Below are 18,147 nucleotides of genomic sequence, written 5' to 3'. Positions count from 1 at the left end.
CATTGCCATCCCTAGTTAGGAGGATAAGGAAGTCTATTAAGTGGTGGTTAATTTGACGTAATAAATTAAACATGGAAGTTGGGGGTGGAAAGGGGTACACGGGATCGTCAGTGTCACTTTTTCAGTGACAACTCAGTGCCACTTCTATATTTATGTCAAATGTCCTGTTTATTCAATTTGCCATATGTTGTTTATTTAAATTTCTTCTACCATCACGTGGTAAGTGAGATTGACACTGAATTTGGCATTAAGTAATGGCATAAAGGATCCCAACTGCTTGTACTACTGTTGCTTCATTAGGTACTACTGCTTGTACTACCGTTGCTTCATTTCTCTCTGCATTAGGGCCCCAATTAGCTTTCTATTCTGCTGGTAGTAGTAAAGTTAGAGCGTCGTGTGGAAATGCTTTGAAATTTCAATCTGGATTGAGGAATGATATTAATAAAATCAACAGTCTTGATGATGCTCTGAGCTTGTAGAGCAGATGGTCCGGATGAGGCCTCTGCCTTGTGTTATTCAATTCAATCAACTGCTAAGCCGAATCGCAAAGATGAAAAATCATTATTCTTCTGTTTTTCCCCTAGTTAGAGATATGTGCGTCAAAGGCATCGTGGTTGATGAGTGCACTCTCAATGTTGTGATTAATGGTTATTGTCTGGTGGGTCGAGTGGATTTGGGGTTTTCTGTACTGGGTGGATTCTTTAAGCCTGGCATTGTGCCAAATGTAGTCAGTCACCTTTAATACTCCACTCAGAGGACTGTTTCAAGAACATAAGGCTCTCCAGGCACAAGAATTGTTCAAAAAGATAATATATGAAAAACTTTGTGAGCCCGATGAAGTTACGTCTTGGATTGTGATACGTGGACTTTGTGAGAAGGGAAACACTGGAACTGCCATTGACTTCCTCCGAGCAATGGAACAACAAAAAAGACCATGTAAACCTAATGCAATTATTTACAGTACCATCATTGACAGCTTGTGCAAGGATAAAATGGTTGATGAAGCTCTTGCCCTCTTACAGGAAATGATTGAAAAGGACATTCCCCCGAATGTTCTCACTTACAATTGTTTGATTCAAGGTCCAGGCAATTAAGCAGATGGAAGGACGTTGACAAGCCCTTTTCTGAGATGAAGGTTTATAAAATTGTTCCAGATGTTATTACTTTTAGTATAGTGGTGGATGCACTATGTAAGGAAGGGCATATAGAATTGTTCCAGATGTTATTACTTTTAGTATTATTTGAAATAATTGTTGTAGTATTTTTTACAATCTAATGCATGTGAGATAAATATGTAACTGGAAATATAAATAAAAAGATAGTTGAAATATGTCGCCGTGTAAGCTGAAGCCATTACCTCAAATGAAAAACAATAGCGCTTTAAAATTCGCCTGAAACAACTTCACATATAAATTCATTCACCTTGTGATTGTGAACACTAGTACTTTGTATAGAAAATTACCCCACTAGTGTATAAAATGGGATGTTGAATATATGATCAGTTATGTTTTTAATGAAATATAATTGCTTTCGAAGTGCTTTGTTACATAAAGTTTGAAAGTGTTTTCACCCGTAGGATCATAGAAGTGGTGTCACTTCTAGCAAAGGTATGATTTACTTTTGTAAATGATCATGAAACTAAGATGGAGCACATGGCCGGTAATAGTGCTAAATTTTTGTGAATTGATCAAATGTTTAAATGCCATGTGTGTGGTATTTCTTGGCTAATTTATAAATCTTGGTTTAATATTTTAAAAACAACCATGATTTGATTAGTTCAAAATGATATACTAACACTAAAAGAAAAGTTTAAATCTAACGATACTTATCTTTATGCATGGTGTTTATATATGTTAGTTTATTTATGTCATTCACAAACTAAGTGGGGGATTGTTGGAATAGCTTGTGAATTGAAATGAAAATAAAGCTTGTTAAATTCAGAATATTGGACAAAAAAAAAACTTAATATAGCCTCTTGATGACCATTATAGTGAGGAAATGGTTTTGGCATTGTTTTTTATTGAGGGAGACTAATTACTTCTTGATAATCATTATAGTGAGAAAATAGTTTTGGTATTTTTGCCCATTAAAGGAAACTAAAGCAGCCTCTTGATGATCATTGAAGTGAGGAAATTGTCGCTTTTTAGTTTTGATGTCATTTGGATTGTCTTTCCTATATAAATGACAAGTTTTTAATAAAACAAACTAACTTAACTATTTTGATCCTTTTTTTAGCAAAAGATCTTTTGGTTTTGCTGTCAAAAGCTCTTCATTCTTGTTGTATCCTAGAGGTGTATTGCTTTAACCCATAAGCAAACTATTAAGTATATTGGGGGCAATAAACACCTTAAGAATAGTGTTTGTATATGCCTCAAGAATCATCAACAAATCTCCTATCTTTGTGAAATTTGTTAGTAAAGTTTCGGCACTGTTCTATTCTCTTGTTTTATTTTCTTAACAATGTGCATGTGATATAAGATAAAGAATGATGTCAAAATAGGACAAAAAAAAGGCATATGATTTATTAAGTATGTCAACTAAAACATTTTTATGCTTTTAATTATAAAATAGAAAATGAGAACAAAACAATGTTGGGAGGACAAGGAAGTCTAGTAAGTGTGGTGGTTAATTTAATGTGATAATTGAACATGAAGATGTTGAACTACAATTAATGGGTAACAAAAAACACATTTAGTTACACCTTTTTTCAAACACCATAACTGGTAGAGAGTTTGTTATAGTAGAGATTTTATGGCCAACTTTGCTAAGCATCATATATTATTGATCTGCATGAGGTTAAAATACTTTTGGCTACCTACCAGTAATTTGCTTTTGAATGTGAAAAAATAAATAGACAAAGAGAGAGATGTAATCAAGGACTTAGATGTTACATTTGTCTTTTTCAACTAAGAAACTGTATTATATACAATCAAAAATGGAAAACCACATACTCCTTTTTTTCCTTTTTTGCTCTTTTCTCTTAAACATGTAAGTTATATATCTAACGATGCAAAACAATTTTGGTTCAACAATTTAAGCCAGAACTCTAGTCTGTGTGGATACGTTTGTGTGTATGCATGTATGTAAATTGTACAATATGCAACTAACAAATTTCTTTTTTTTTATTAGGTGACACATTTCATTGAAAATGATCAATGGGATGAACTGAGCATTTGGGTTTTTACTTATTTCGTGTTACAATCAACAAAAAAAAAAAAAGCTTTAATTGTACTTTCTACCCTCAACAAAAATTTTGTAATACTTTCTCTCAAATCTCAATTACCAACCTTATATCCTTTAAATCAATATTTGGATTGTTTAAATAAAATTGCAATTATAATGGTTGTTTACTTGGGTCCATGTGTATTTGTGTGGTAAAGTCGTAAACATGCACAAGTTACAAATCTTCCCTTACAGACAAATTCAACTCTAACGACGATATATTTTGTAAGCATTACTTTCTGAAACCTTGACTAAATGGTTGGTTGAACTTCTATATATTTTTTTAGGGAAAATCGTTCAAAACGTCCCTCATATTTTGTAAAATAACTTTTTTCGTCCCTCACTTTTAAAAATATAATTTTACATCATTTACAAATTCACATTGGTCAAATACTCAAATTTGGTCCCTACTTAGATTTCCAACTAGCTTTTGGTCGGAATTCACCACGTGTCTTGCATGTGATCATATTTTAAGGGGCAAAGTTATCAAATTAAATTTTATATAATTCGATTCATAATCCTTCACATTTCATAAAATAAATTTGTTCGTCCCTTACATTTCACAAAATAAATTTTTTCATCCTTAACATTTTTCAAAATGAATTTTTTCATCTTTTTATTAATCATGTGTGTGAATAATTTTTTTTAAATCTATGTATATATCTATTTGATTTCACCTGAAACAGTACGAATAGCATGTGAAATCAAATAGAGATATATTATATACTATTCATACTGCTCAAGTGAAATTAAATAGATATATAAATGGGTTAAAAAATTGTTAGTTTTTCACTTATATTCATTTTTTTTACTCGAAATTTGAAAATAAAGAAAACATTTAATCCTAAATATTATCAAGTGTTTATATCGAATTGAATTTGGACAAAAAAATAAGCAAAAGAAAATTATGACAAAAAGAAATAAGTGATTGATATTTTCAAATTTTAAAATAATCATAAGGCAAGTAATTCAACTGTTGGTTTTAAAAGTGTCGAGTAGAAATTTCATATTTAAACTGAAATTTGTTAGCACACTTATCTAATCTTCTCCCAGTAGACTTTTACAAGCGAAGTATTTAAATTTATGCCATTTTTTATTACCGATAAATAAAGCACAAAAACAATTTTCGTTCCACTTTGCAAAAACTATAAATACTAATCTGATTCATAGATTCCACCCATGAAAATTTGAAAAGCTACACAGGAGAGAAAAATCGGAGGTAAAAAGTAAAAAGAAAGAAAGAAAGAAAGAAAGCAAATCAGAGGGGGTGATATCGGAGGTGAAACTAATTTTACCAATTGCAAAGCCGTTAAACAATTAACACGTGATTAATTCTGTAGGAGCAGAAGATAATGGCGATGCGGAGAAGAGCTTCTTCTGCCATAATTCTTTCCATTCTTCAGTCTCAGGAAGCAGCGGCTTCAGTAGGTACCACGGCTACTGCTAGGTGTACTCCTGTTGCTTCATTTCTCTCTGCATTCCCAAGCCCTAAACCCCAGTTCGCTCTTTATTCTGCTATTAGTGGCAAAGTTAAGAGTTCTTCTGGAAAAGCTCTGAAATTTCAACCGGGATTGAGGAATGATATTAATAATGTCGACAGTCTTGATGATGCTCTGAGCTTGTACCGGCAGATGGTCCGGATGAGGCCTCTGCCTTGTGTTATTCAGTTCAATCAATTGCTGGACCGTATTGTTAAGATGAAGAATCATTATGTATCTGCTATTTCCCTTTTTAGAGATATGTGTGTCAAGGGCATTCCTGTTCGTGAGGCCACCCTCAATGTTGTGATTAATTGTTACCGCCTCTTGGGTCGAGTGGATTTGGGGTTTACTGTGTTGGCTGCTTTCTTGAAGCGTGGTCTTGTCCCTAATGTAGTCACCTTTAATACTCTACTCAAAGGACTCTTTCGAGAACATAGGGTCCCCCAGGGACAAGAATTGTTTAAGAAGATAATACGCGAAAAACTTTGCGAGCCTGATGAAGTTATGTTTCTGATTGTGATAGATGGGCTCTGTAAGGTGGGGAACATTCAAATGGCCATTGAATTCCTAAGAGTCATGGAAAAAAGAAGAAGATGTAAGCCCGACGTTTATGTGTACAGTACAATCATTGACAGCTTGTGCAAGGATAAAATGGTTGTTGAAGCTCTTGCCCTCTTGCAGGAGATGATTGAAAAGGGCATTCCACCAAATGTTGTCACTTACAGTTGTTTGATTCAAGGTCTGTGCAACTTAAGCAGATGGAAGGACGTTGACAAGCTCTTTGCTGAGATGAAGGTTTATAAAATTGTTCCAGATGTTTTTACTTTCAATATAGTGGTGGATGCACTGTGTAAGGAAGGGCATATAGAAGATGCTGAAGAGCTAGTCCAGAACATGATCCAGCAAGGTCAAGATCCCGATCTGGTCACTTACAATTCCTTAATGGATGGGTACTGTTTACAGAGCCGAATGGATGACGCAAGGAGAGTTTTCAATACCATGGCTGCTAGCAGCCTTACACCCAATCTCCATAGCTATGGTATTCTGATAAATGCCTATTTCAAGACCAAGAAAATGGAAGCAGCCATGAATCTCTTTCGAGAGATTCAGCATAAAGGTTTAACACCTAATATTGTTGTTTATACCACTGTCTTGCAGGGGTTATTTAGTTCAGGAAGGTATCTTAGTGCACGAGAAATTTTCAACGAGATGCAAGCTTCTGGCATGAAGCCTGATTTTCATACTTACTGTGTGGTGTTGGATGGATTATGCAAGACTGGACATGTTGACGAAGCATTGCAGTTATTCCATGCAATGGAAGCCGATGGAACAGATCTTCACATGGAAATGTACACTATCATGCTTGATGGGTTGTGCAAATGCACGAGGCTCGATAGTGCCCGACATCTTTTCAACAGTCTCTTCCTTAAAGGATTGGACCCTGATGTCAAAACATACAACACCATGATTGCTGGCCTGCTTTCAGAAGGTCTGCACATCGAAGCTAAAGAGCTTGTTAAAAAGATGGAGGGGAAGGGTTGCCTGCCAAATGATTTGACGTACAATGTTATACTGCGAGGACTCCTTAAGGGAGGTCATTATGATGATGCGATGGTCTATCATGAAGAAATGGTTCATAGAGGATTCCCGCTGGATGCACATACCTTTTCCATTTTACTTGATTTATCTGCTGAGAGTCAGAACAATCCTTCTGTGCTAATGTTGATGCTGAAGATTGATCCCGATAGCAAGAAGTTCATAGATGGGGAACGAAGAGGACCTTCACATTAGTTGCAACATGTTAGTCCTGCCATTTATTTTGGCCTTTGAACTTTAATTTGCTGGAACTAACATTATTTAGGTTCGAATTGTATCCTGTTGTCACTTATCATCTTTGATGCAACTGAGCCTTAGAGGAGATCTCTTGGTCATATTTTGTGAATCACCTCCAAGGTCTTTAGTTTGGTGGAGAAGCCGCATTGCTTAGGGAAGTTCAATTGACAAGTGTGGCAGATCAAAGAAATCTGCTGCTGTTAATTGGACTTGTACCACTTCTTCTAAGAGACTTCTTGTTGATCTTTCCATGGAGAACCTCAGTGTGGCATATCACTTAAATGGTAACTTGTACAGGTTCATTTTGTTCATTATTCATGTGTGTCCGTAATTTACCTTGCCTGTCAATTTTGCTTCGGATAACTAATATTTGATTTTATTGGAAATAAGAAATGAAATGGCATATGCAAATATAGTTTGTGACTTTGAATTTCTAGAGAAGTTTTAAGCTGCATTTCTGTAATTTTGAGAAAACTTTTTCAAAGATAAAATTGTTACTTTTATTTTAATTCCTAAATGGTGCCAAAAGTGCAGCCAGTTCGAAAGTGTAAAAACTTTCTAGACCAGTTTCTTGCTTTGGATTCACAGTTTGAGGTCCCATAAATAGGCATGGTTATTGATTTGTTTTAATTGCGTTTGAGTAAACCCAAACTTTTAAGTTATTGATTTGTTTTAACTGCATTTGAGTAAACCCAAACTTTTTAAGTATGATCCAAAAAAAGTGTTCTGATCACTTCCCGTTAATTGTCATTGCTGTACTAAATTATACAAACATTCAGTAGAAGTGTAGCAAAAATATCGTTCTTTTGCAGTAACCTTGAATAGTTCATCCAAGAAACTCTCCGTCCTTTTTTTTAAACAAATCCATGTGTTGTTTAGTTGTTTATTGACAATAGGCTTGATTATTGGATTCTTTAATATTAATAGTTGGTTTTTCCTGAGTTGCAATAATAACTAAAGAATAGGTTTTTATTGCACAGCTGCTATGGGGTCACCATCTGCAATAAAACTAAGAAAAAGAAAAAAGTCTTACTGGCACATCAGAATGGTACTAAGATACTTTTTCTAGTCTAGCAAGTTCCATATCTATCAATTTTGGATTTTAAATTCTTGTTCATTTTTGGTGGAACGGGGGAGGAGTGGAATTTGTATTGCAGAGTGTGAAGATTTGACGTCAGCTCAGACTTGATAGAGACAATTTATTAGGTATTGAAACATATGGAAATAGTTATGATGAATATTATGTGAAAGGAATTGGCTGAAGTGATCAAGACTAATTTTTTAAATCAGGGAAAATTTTTTAACTTCAAACTACGTCTTAGATAACGTTTGTTCAAATTGAATTGTGAGAAAATTAAGAGCAAGTCTTAATTTTAATTTATTTTATTTTATTTCTCAGTGACAAACATTGAATGACAAGTCTTGCGTTGAAGTTTTATGTAAGAGATCTGTTTTACAACGGTTCAATTCATGTTCAGTAACTGTCCTGTGGACAACTTAATTATCTTTTCTAATGGCTTTAGAGGAGGATTCCCAATTTTGTGCAGCAACATCCAAATTGTTAGACGCAAAAACTAATCTTTGTTTCTGAATGCAGGAAAGAAGTTTGTGATAAAAGTTTTCTGTAAATGGGATTTTTGTAGTAGCATCTATTCTGTGTGGCTGGTTCAGTTTGTGAAGAATTTTGTTACAATATTCATTCTTACGGTATGCAGTAAATTTGAATTATTTGCTGGAAAGATACTCAGCATAGAATGGAAATAGTGAATGTGTATCTTGAATACCAGTAACCATTATTTGTTTGTCATAAAATTGTTTGACAAGGTATTATTGGTCACTGAGGTGGAATTGAGAGATATTTGTTGTTTTTGCTAGTAATGATTGGGCATGATCTGGAGTGATATGAATGACCTTTCAGTAATTGTAAAGTATCTATTTGCGCCTGTGATAGACCTCAAACCTGGAGAAAAAGGCCTGGACTGGCGTACTAGAAAAGAATTTCTTTTGATACAGCACATGGCCTGGAGTACCTGCATGAGCATTGCAATGGTAAAATTGTTCACCCTGATTTAAAGCCCGGAAACATCCATCTGGATGAAACTTGGAAGCTTTCTTCGGTGGATACAAAATTACCAGATTGCAAGTCGAGTCCAGGGAACTATGGGGCACATTGCCCCTGAATAATTGTATGTTCCTGCTGTGGTCTTATCGGTGCATTAATGAAATGGGTAAATACCTTGATTAGTGGTGTTGGAATATTTGAACTAGCTTAATTGATCTCTTTATTTAGCTTTTTTGTCAAAGTTTACGATGTTGTCCAAGTGTTATCAGTAATCTTGAGTGATTGCAATTTGCAAACTAATCTTTGTCTTTGGCAGACTTCGTTACTTCGTTAGTCGGTTAGTAGGTCTTGGTTATTGAGTTGGTTGCCTCTAGTTCCATTTCTAATTAAATTGGAAAATTTCTTGTAGTGTTTGAGTCGGTTGTCTTACTTTAGTAGATGCTTATATCTAGTGGGGCTGCTGCAATTTTGTCTACACAAGATAGAGCCTTCATGGCACCCACCAAGTTGCATCTGAAGGAAACCCCAACCTAGATGAACTTTGGTCTAACATCCAATCCAAAGCCTGCTTTAAGTTGAAAGACATTTGTCCTGAGATACCGGTCCAAGGCATTTGTGAATTGGATCGTATTTCGTTGGTTGTTGGATCATGTTCATCTAAATCTGAGCTGGAATGGAATTGCAATGCTTTTTTGAAGAACTTCGGCATTTCTGCTCGTAAATATGCGTCCACTAGTTAAAACTAATTTACTGAATGATCACTTGTCCAGGACATTTGCATGTCTATTGTTTATATTACGCAATGCTGCTTGATCCTTCCCTTTTTGTATTGCTGTCAGTTATGGTTTGTCCTTGACCATGGAAAGGCATAGAGTTGTGTGTTATTGTGATGAATGATATTCATCCTGCAAGTTTGGGTGTCCCCCTTTTAATGAGAAGAGTTCTAGAATTGCAATCTTGATGCATTTCGGTGGTTTATTTTATTTTCTTTATTTTCTTATGTTTAAAGGAGGCAAGGGTCATAAATGTGTCATGAAGTTCACTGGTTTCTCTTGGGAATGGCTTGGAGGGTTTGAGTTTCAATCTAAAGGTGATTGTCTGGTTGTCCTTGAAACCCCTGAGTTTTTCCTCATATTTGCAGGAGCTATTGCTTCTTTTCTTCTTTAGAGGATTGAATAACAATTTGACTACCTGTATACTAAGAATGTTTGGCATTCTGGCAACTAGATCTGTTTAACTATTTTTGGAGGCAGTTCACATATTTCTGAATTCTCAACTTTCCAAGATGGCAGAGTATCTTCAATTGACAAGGCGCAGGAAACATGCAGGCATCAAGTATGATTTTTTTTTAAAGCTCAAATAAAGTATGATTTTTTTTTTCTTTTGTTTGTTTTATTAAGTTGTTAAGCAAGGCTTTAATTTGTTATTTTTCGTGCCTTAACCAATTTGGTGAATCTAAAAGGTCTCAACGTGACTTTTAAAGAATCACAAATCAAAGAAGCCATCATCTCCCTCCCTCCCTCAAGAGGATCAAAAGTGATACTCACCCTCATCCTTGGTGAATCAAACTTGCAACCTGTACACGATTTTCTTTTAGTCTTTTTGGGGTTGGGTCTCTCATGGCACACCCCTCTACCTGCTAAGCCTCCTTTCTCCTCGGCCTCGGAGAGGCGAAAATTAAGACGGCCAAAAAAAAAAAAAAAAAAGGGAATCGACCATTCAACTATTCATTTCCTTCATTTTATACTGAAATCGGTGAATGCATTAGATACCGATTCCTCATAAAAAAATGGAATAGTATTACATAGGAAGTTCTTTTATCCATAATCGAATTCCAACTAAAAAATAAGGAATAATTCAGAATAAATTTAAGGCTTAAGAAATTTCTGAATTATAGGTGTGACTCAACCAATGAGTATAAGCTCCATTATATCTTAAAAAACTCACCTTCTAATTTTTCCTTGCCACATATAGTTTGAACTTTTGCTCTATTTTTTTTTTTTCTCATTAACAAGGTAGTCAATACATGTATTTAAGATTATTAACGTTGGTCAAGTGATCAAGGGAGTTCTTGTTAATAGGTTCAGGAAAGTCAGTCCAGCTCCATGAACTGGACTATGACTTGCCCAAGCTTTAAAATATAAATTGGGCTTTCGGGCATTTCAACTCATTATTTAATATGAATTTTGGGCTTATATCGGGTTCAGTCCAAACTTATTATTAACTACATAATTATATATAATATATTAATATTTATGAATTATAATGAATTTGTAAATAAAGTATTCATTTTTTAATGTTAAAATATATATAATTATATATATATCATTTAATATGCAATTATATGTATATTATATATATATAATTATACATGTGAACAAGTCAGGCCTTAATTGAGTTTGAGCCTAGTAAATAACATTTCTTATTAGATAAAGTAGGAGAAATTCCACTTTGTCTCTTTATATTGTCTCCTAACTCTGACAAGTGATTAGTTATTCCCTACTTTAAACCGCAAAAACATACATTATGAAATGAAGTATTATTTGAAATCAAAAGAAGAATTTTAGACTTTGTGTACATAAAAATGAACCAATGATGTTTATTTGCAATCACCTTAAAAATTATAAGTGTACATAGTGCAACAAGGAGATATGCAGTTTTGAGCCCTCCGGGGCTTGGTCTGGCGGTTGAGGTTGCTGAAGATGGAGCCTTAGGTCCCTAATTCGAACCTTGCTGCCAGCAAGTTGTGGAGGGTGGGGAATAGTCTGCGGGATCCACTCCCTGCGGGACACCCAAAAAAAAAAAAAAGTAGAAAAAAAAAGGAGATATGCAGTTTTGGTTCCCAATATTTGGTACCTATGCGATTTTAATCCCTAACGTTTCAACGAAAGCAAATCTAATCTATAATATTTGGCATTAAGTGTGGCTTCTTTTTTAGTCCCTATGGTTTCATCAAAAACAAATATGAGCCTTAATGTTTCTAATTTGAAGTAGATTTAGAACAATTGAAGGATATTCACAATTACTAAGGGAATCAATCATGTGCAATCACGTATTTATTAAATTCATTTTTTTTAATAAAGGAGCAAATAGGGGTTAACATTGAACAAAAAAATAAGTTGCGTGATGGTACACGAGTAACTAATCAATCAAAAATTCTAAAAAAGAGAGAATTTATCAAACTATGTGCAAAAATTTAGCAATAGACTATTATAGGTTATTTTGTTCGGGAATAGTGGTCATAAAGAATGAAAATGAGTTCTAAATTGATGAATTGAGTGCTCCAACTCATTTTAATGATGTAATTTAACAAATTTCTTTTCTTTCCCTATCTTTTATTAGTTAATTTATTAGTACGTGGGCTATTAGTACTTAATCTTGTTTAAAGTTAGTTGAGATTTTGTTTCCACCGAACTAAAAGAATAGAATAGGTCGATATTTCTAGTAAATCAAAGTCAGCATTTAATAGCTATTTTGCTTCAATTTTTTTTGTACCAATAAAAAATTAAAGATTTAGTTACTATTTGAAATCTAACTTGCTATCTTCATCCATGGACCCCTTACTCAAACTTATGGGAGTATTATCCATATGGTGTGCATTTATCACCACTTCTTATTGTTCATGAAAATCATTATTCATATGGTGTGCATTTACCACCACTTCTTATTATTCATGAAAATATTTGCCCTTTAAAACCATTGATATAATCGTCATGCTAGTTGTCTATATTTCCTAGCCTAATCATAGGCTTGAAAAATGTGTTTAAATATAGTATTATTTGAAATAATTGTTGTAGTATTTTTTATAATCAAATGCATATGAGATAAATATGTAATTGGAAATATAAAAAGATAGTTGAAAAACGTCACCATGTAAGCCGAATGCATTACCTCAAAATGAAAAGCAGCAGCGCTTTAAAATTCGCTTGAAAAAACTCCACATATAAATTTGTTCACCTTATGATTGTGAATACTAGTACTTTGTATACATATTTACCCCTTTAGTATGTAAAATGGGAGGTTGAATAGATGATCAGTTATATTCTTATTGAAATGTAATTGCTTTCGAAGTACTTTCTTACATAAAGTTTGAAAGTGTATTCACCTATATGATCATAGAAGTGGTGCTATTTCCAACAAAGGTATGATTTACTTTTGTAAATGATTATGAAACTGTGATGGAGCGCATGGGCGTTAATAGTGCTAAATTTTTGTGAATTGATCAAATATTTATATGCCATGTGTGTGGTATTTCTAGGCTAATTTATAAATCTTGGTTTAATATTTTAAAAACAACCATGATTTGATTAGTTCAAAATGATATACTAACACTAGAAGAAAAGTTTAAATCTAACGATACTTATCTTTATGCATGGTGTTTATGTATGTTAGTTTATTTATGTCATTCACAAACTAAGTGGGGGATTGTTGGAATAGTTTGTGAATTGAAATGAAAATAAAGTTTGTTAAATTCATAATATTGGACAAAAACAAAACTTAATGTAGCCTCTTGATGACTATTATAGTGATGAAATGGTTTTGGCATTTTTGTTTTCATTGAAGGATACTAATTACAACCTCTATGATCGTTAAAATGGTTTTGGTATTTTTGCCCATAAAGAAAACTAAAGCAGCCTCTCGATGATAATTGAAGTAAGGAAATTGTGGCTTTTAAATTTTGATATCTTTTGGATTGTCTTTCCTATATAAATGACAAACTTTTAGTAAAAACAAACTAACTTTAGTTATTTTGATTCTTTCTTAGTAAAAGACCTTTTGGTTTTACTGTCAAAAGTTCTTCATTTTTGTTGTATCCTAGAGATATATTGCTTTAACTCAGAAACAAACTACTAAGTATAATGGGGCAATAAACATCTTAAGGATAGTGTTTGTACATGCCTAGGGCTATAATTGAACCGAACTGCTCGCGACTGTAATCGAACAAAGCTACTCGCGAGCATCTCGGTCAAAAACTTGACTCGGACTCGGGTTGATTAAGTTCGAGTCGAGTTCTAGCAGCTCAATAAGCCGAGCAAGTCGAATTCAAGTATCCAGATACAATGCTCGAAGGTTCGTCGAACCTTATCGAGCTTTTTAATTTTAATTCGTTAATATATTATTATTGTGAAATTATCTTTATGCCAAAAAAAGTTGTTGAATTTACGAAATGTTTCTAGTTGTATGAAATTTTTTAAAGGGCTGTCAAAAAAATGAAATTTTTGAACTCGAGCCTGATAAGGCTCGCATTGACTCGAGCCAATGCGAGTCGAGATCGAGTTCTGTGAGCAATCATCGAGCTCAAATTCGACTTCTAATGATACTATTCACTCAAGTTCGAGTATATTTTTTACATGTCGAGTCGAGCTCGAGTTGACTCAATTACATCCCTATATACGCCTCAAGAATCTTCAACAAATCTCCTATCTTTGTGAAATTTATTAGTGAAGTTTCTGCATTAGTCTATTGTCTTGTTTTATTTTCTTAACAGTGTGCATGTGATATAAGATAAAGAATGATATCAAACTAGGACAAAAAAGGCATATGATTTATTAAGTGTGTCAACTAAAACATTTTTATGCTTTTAATTATAAAATAGAAAATGAGAACAATATGATGTTGGGAGGACAAGGAAGTCTAGTAAGTGTGGTGGTTAATTTAACGTGATAATTGAACATGTGAGCTACAATTAATAGGTAACAAAAAAAAACATTTAGTTACACTTTTTTTAAAACACCATAGCTCGTAGAGAGTTTATTACAGTAGAGATTTTATGGCCAACTTTGCTAAGCATCATTATTGATTTGCATGGGGTTAAATACTTTTGGCTGCCTACCGTTAATTTGCTTTTGAATGTGAAAAAAAAAATAGATAGACAAAGAGAGGGATGTAAGTCATGTAACCAAGGATTTGGATGTTATATTTGTCTTTTTCGACTTAGAAACTATATACAATAAAAAAATGGAAAACCACATACTCTTTTTTTTTTTTTTTTTCTTTTCTCTTAAACATGTAAGTTTTATATCTAATGATGCAAAGCAATTTTGGTTCAACAATTTAAGTCAGGACTCAAGTATGTGTGGATATGTTTGTATGTATGTAAATTGTACAATATGCAACTAACAAAATTCTTTTTTTTTTTTATTAGGTGACACATTTTATTGAAAATAATCGATGGGATCAACTGGGTATTTGGATTTTGCTTATTTCGTGTTACAATCAACCAAAAAAAATGCTTTAAGTTTGCTTTTTGTCCTCAACGAAAATTTTGTAATACTTTCTCTCCATTAACAACCTTATATCCTTTAAAAAAATCAACATTTGGTTTGTTTAAATGAAATTGCAATTATAATGATTACTCACTTGGGTCCACGTGTGGTAAAGATGTACTACTTAAAAATCCTCCACCACAGACATATTCAATTCCAACAACAAAATATATTTTGTAAGCATTACTTTCTCAAATCTCGATTAAGTTGGCTCGTAAAACTTCTACATTTTTTAATAAGTAAAAGTATTTTGAACCCAAAATCTCTCATTTGCAATTTTTTTTTAACTTAATCACCCAACCTAACCTTTCCGCAATCAACAATTAACCACTAGAATATAGTCGGAAGCGAAGACACCGGTCAAATAGTCAATTACTCCACTAGATTTCGCATGGAAAATTAAGCCATTGCAAAACTCTTCAAGTAATTAATTCAAATTTCAGTAATTAAGCTCTGATAAACCGCGTATTCATTCATTCACATTTGAGATGTAGAAGCAGAAGATGATGGCGATGCAGAGAAGAGCTTCTTCTGCCATAATTCTTTCCATTGCTCAGTCTCAGGAAGCAGCAGCGGCTTCATCAGGTACCACTGCTACTGCTAGGTGTACTACTCTTGCTTCATTTCTCTCTGCATTCCCAAACCCTAAACCCCAATTAGCTTTTTATTCTGCTATTAGTGGCAAAGTTGAGAGTTCTTCTGGAAAAGCTCTGAAATTTCAACCGGGATTGAGGAATGATATTAATAATGTCGTCAGTCTTGATGATGCTCTGAGCTTGTACCGGCAGATGGTCCGGATGAGGCCTCTGCCTTGTGTTATTCAGTTCAATCAATTGCTGGACCGTATTGTTAAGATGAAGAATCATTATGTATCTGCTATTTCCCTTTTTAGGGATATGTGTGTCAAGGGCATTCCTGCTGATGAGGCCACCCTCAATGTCGTGATTAATTGTTACCGCCTCTTGGGTCGAGTGGATTTGGGGTTTACTGTGTTGGCTGCTTTCATGAAGCGTGGTCTTGTCCCTAATGTAGTCACCTTTAGTACTCTACTCAAAGGACTCTTTCGAGAACATAGGGTCCCCCAGGGACAAGAATTGTTTAAGAAGATAATATTCGAAAAACTTTGCGAGCCCAATGAAGTTATGTTTCTGATTGTGATAGATGGGCTTTGTAAGGTGGGGAACATTCAAATGGCCATTGAATGCCTAAGAGTCATGGAAAAAAGAAGAAGATGTAAGCCCAACGTTCATGCGTACAGTACAATCATTGACAGCTTGTGCAAGGATAAAATGGTTGTTGAAGCTCTTGCCCTCTTGCAGGAGATGATTGAAAAGGGCATTCCACCAAATGTTGTCACTTACAGTTGTTTGATTCAAGGTCTGTGCAACTTAAGCAGATGGGAGGACGTTGACAAGCTCTTTTCTGAGATGAAGGTTTATAAAATTGTTCCGAATGTTATTACTTTTAGTATTGTGGTGGATGCACTGTGTAAGGAAGGGCATATAGAAGATGCTGAAGAGGTAGTCCAGATCATGATCCAGCAAGGTCAAAATCCCAATCTGGTCACATACTGTTCCTTAATGGATGGGTACTGTTTACAGAGGCGAATAGATGACGCAAGGAGAGTTTTCAATACCATGGTTGCTAGCGGCCTTACACCTGATCTCCATGGCTATGGTATTCTAATAAATGCCTATTCCAAGACCAAGAAAATGGAAGCAGCCATGAATCTCTTTCGAGAGATTCAGCATAAAGGTTTAAAACCTAATATTGTTGTTTATACCACTGTCTTGCAGGGGTTATTTAGTTCCGGAAGGTATCTTAGTGCTCGAGAAATTTTCAACGAGATGCAAGCTTCTGGCATGAAGCCTGATTTTCTCACTTTCTGTGTGGTACTGGATGGATTATGCAAGACTGGACATATCGATGAAGCATTGCAGTTATTCCATGAAATGGAAACTGATGCAACAAATCTTCACATAAAAATGTACACTATCATGCTTGATGGGTTGTGCAAAAGCAGGAGGCTCGATAGTGCTCGAGATCTTTTCAACAATCTCTCCCTTAAAGGATTGGACCCTAACGTCATAACATTCAACACCATGATTTCTGGCCTGCTTTCAGAAGGTCTGCTCATCGAAGCTAAAGAGCTCATTGGAAAAATGGAAGAGAAGGGTTGCTTGGCAAATAGTGTTACATACAATGTCATTCTGCAAGGACTCCTTAAGGGAGGTCATTATGATGATGCAGTGGTCTATTATGAAGAAATGGTTCACAAAGGATTCTTGCTGGATGCATCTACGTTTTCCATTTTGCTTGATTCATCCGCTGGAAATCAGAGCAATCCTTCTCTACTAATGTTAATGCTGAAGACTGATCCTGATAGCAAGAAGTTCATGGATGGGGGACAAAGAGGACCTTCACATTAGTTGTAACATGTTGGCCCTGGTGTCTTTTGACCCCTAAACTTTAATTTGTTGAAACTAACATTTGGATCCTGTTGTCACTTATCATCTTTGATGCAATTGAACCTTAGAGGAGATCTGTTGGTCATATTTTGTGAAACACCTCAAAGATCTCCAGTTTGGTGGTGAAGCCGCTTTGCTTGGGGTAGTTCAATTGATAAGTGTAGCAGATCAAAGAAATCTGCTTCCATTAATTGGATTCGTACCACTTCTTATGAGCGACCTCTTGTCGATCTTTCCATGGAGAACCTCAGTGTGGCATATCACTTAAGTGGTAACTTGTACAGGTTCTTTTTTCTCGTTTTTCATGGGTGTTGGTACTTTAGCTTGCCTGTAAATTTTGCTCTGGATAACTAATATTTGATTTTATTGGAAATAAGAAACGAAATGGCATATGCAAATATAATTTGTGACTTTGAATTTCTAGAGAAGTTTTAAGCTGCATTTCTGTAATTTTGAGAAAATTTTTTCTAAGATAAAATTGTTACTTTTTATTTTAATTCCTAAATGGTGCCAAAGGTGCAGCCAGTTCAAAAGTGTAAATATTTTCTAGACCAGTTTCTTGCTTTGGATTCACAGTTTGAGGTCCCATAAATAGGCATGGTTATTGATTTGTTTTAACTGCATTTGACTAAACCCAAACTTTTTAAGTATGATCCAAAAAACTTTTTAAGTATTGATTAGGTATTGAAACATATGGAAATAGTTATGATGAATTTTATATGAAAGGAATTGGCTGAAGTGATCAAGACTAATTTTTTAAATCGGGGAAGATTTTTTAACTTCAAACCACATCTTAAATAACATTAGTTCAAATT

The 18,147-nt window shown here is 34.4% G+C and overlaps 3 protein-coding genes across 5 annotated transcripts; all 3 read left to right on the top strand.

Annotated features, from left to right (window-relative positions):
* Positions 1–550: 550 nt before the first annotated feature.
* On the top strand, positions 551–1,094 carry LOC140010573 (pentatricopeptide repeat-containing protein At3g48810-like). Its single transcript, XM_072057864.1, has 2 exons — positions 551–658; positions 729–1,094. Exons 1-2 carry the CDS (start codon positions 551–553, stop codon positions 1,092–1,094), a joined length of 474 nt encoding a protein of 157 aa, XP_071913965.1.
* Positions 1,095–4,492: 3,398 nt separating this feature from the next.
* Positions 4,493–8,780, top strand: LOC113699417 (uncharacterized). Its single transcript, XM_072058270.1, has one exon. The coding sequence runs from the start codon at positions 4,575–4,577 to the stop codon at positions 6,492–6,494; it is 1,920 nt and encodes a 639-aa protein (XP_071914371.1). The 5' UTR covers positions 4,493–4,574; the 3' UTR covers positions 6,495–8,780.
* Positions 8,781–15,038: 6,258 nt separating this feature from the next.
* On the top strand, positions 15,039–17,549 carry LOC113699416 (uncharacterized). Of its 3 annotated transcripts, none has more exons than XM_027219783.2 (2): positions 15,039–15,449; positions 15,757–17,549. In XM_027219783.2, exon 2 carries the CDS (start codon positions 15,761–15,763, stop codon positions 17,291–17,293), a length of 1,533 nt encoding a protein of 510 aa, XP_027075584.1. In that variant the 5' UTR covers positions 15,039–15,449; positions 15,757–15,760; the 3' UTR covers positions 17,294–17,549. The 3 variants fall into 3 exon arrangements, with proteins under 3 accessions (XP_027075584.1, XP_027075583.1, XP_071914370.1); XM_027219782.2 differs by having other exon boundaries at positions 15,544–17,549; XM_072058269.1 differs by having other exon boundaries at positions 15,525–17,549.
* Positions 17,550–18,147: the final 598 nt, after the last annotated feature.

This window comes from Coffea arabica, chromosome 7c (genome assembly GCF_036785885.1).
Source record: "Coffea arabica cultivar ET-39 chromosome 7c, Coffea Arabica ET-39 HiFi, whole genome shotgun sequence".
Classification (NCBI taxonomy): Eukaryota; Viridiplantae; Streptophyta; class Magnoliopsida; order Gentianales; family Rubiaceae; genus Coffea; species Coffea arabica.
The sequence above is the reverse complement of the archived record's forward strand: the minus strand, read 5'-3'. Positions and strand labels throughout refer to the sequence as shown.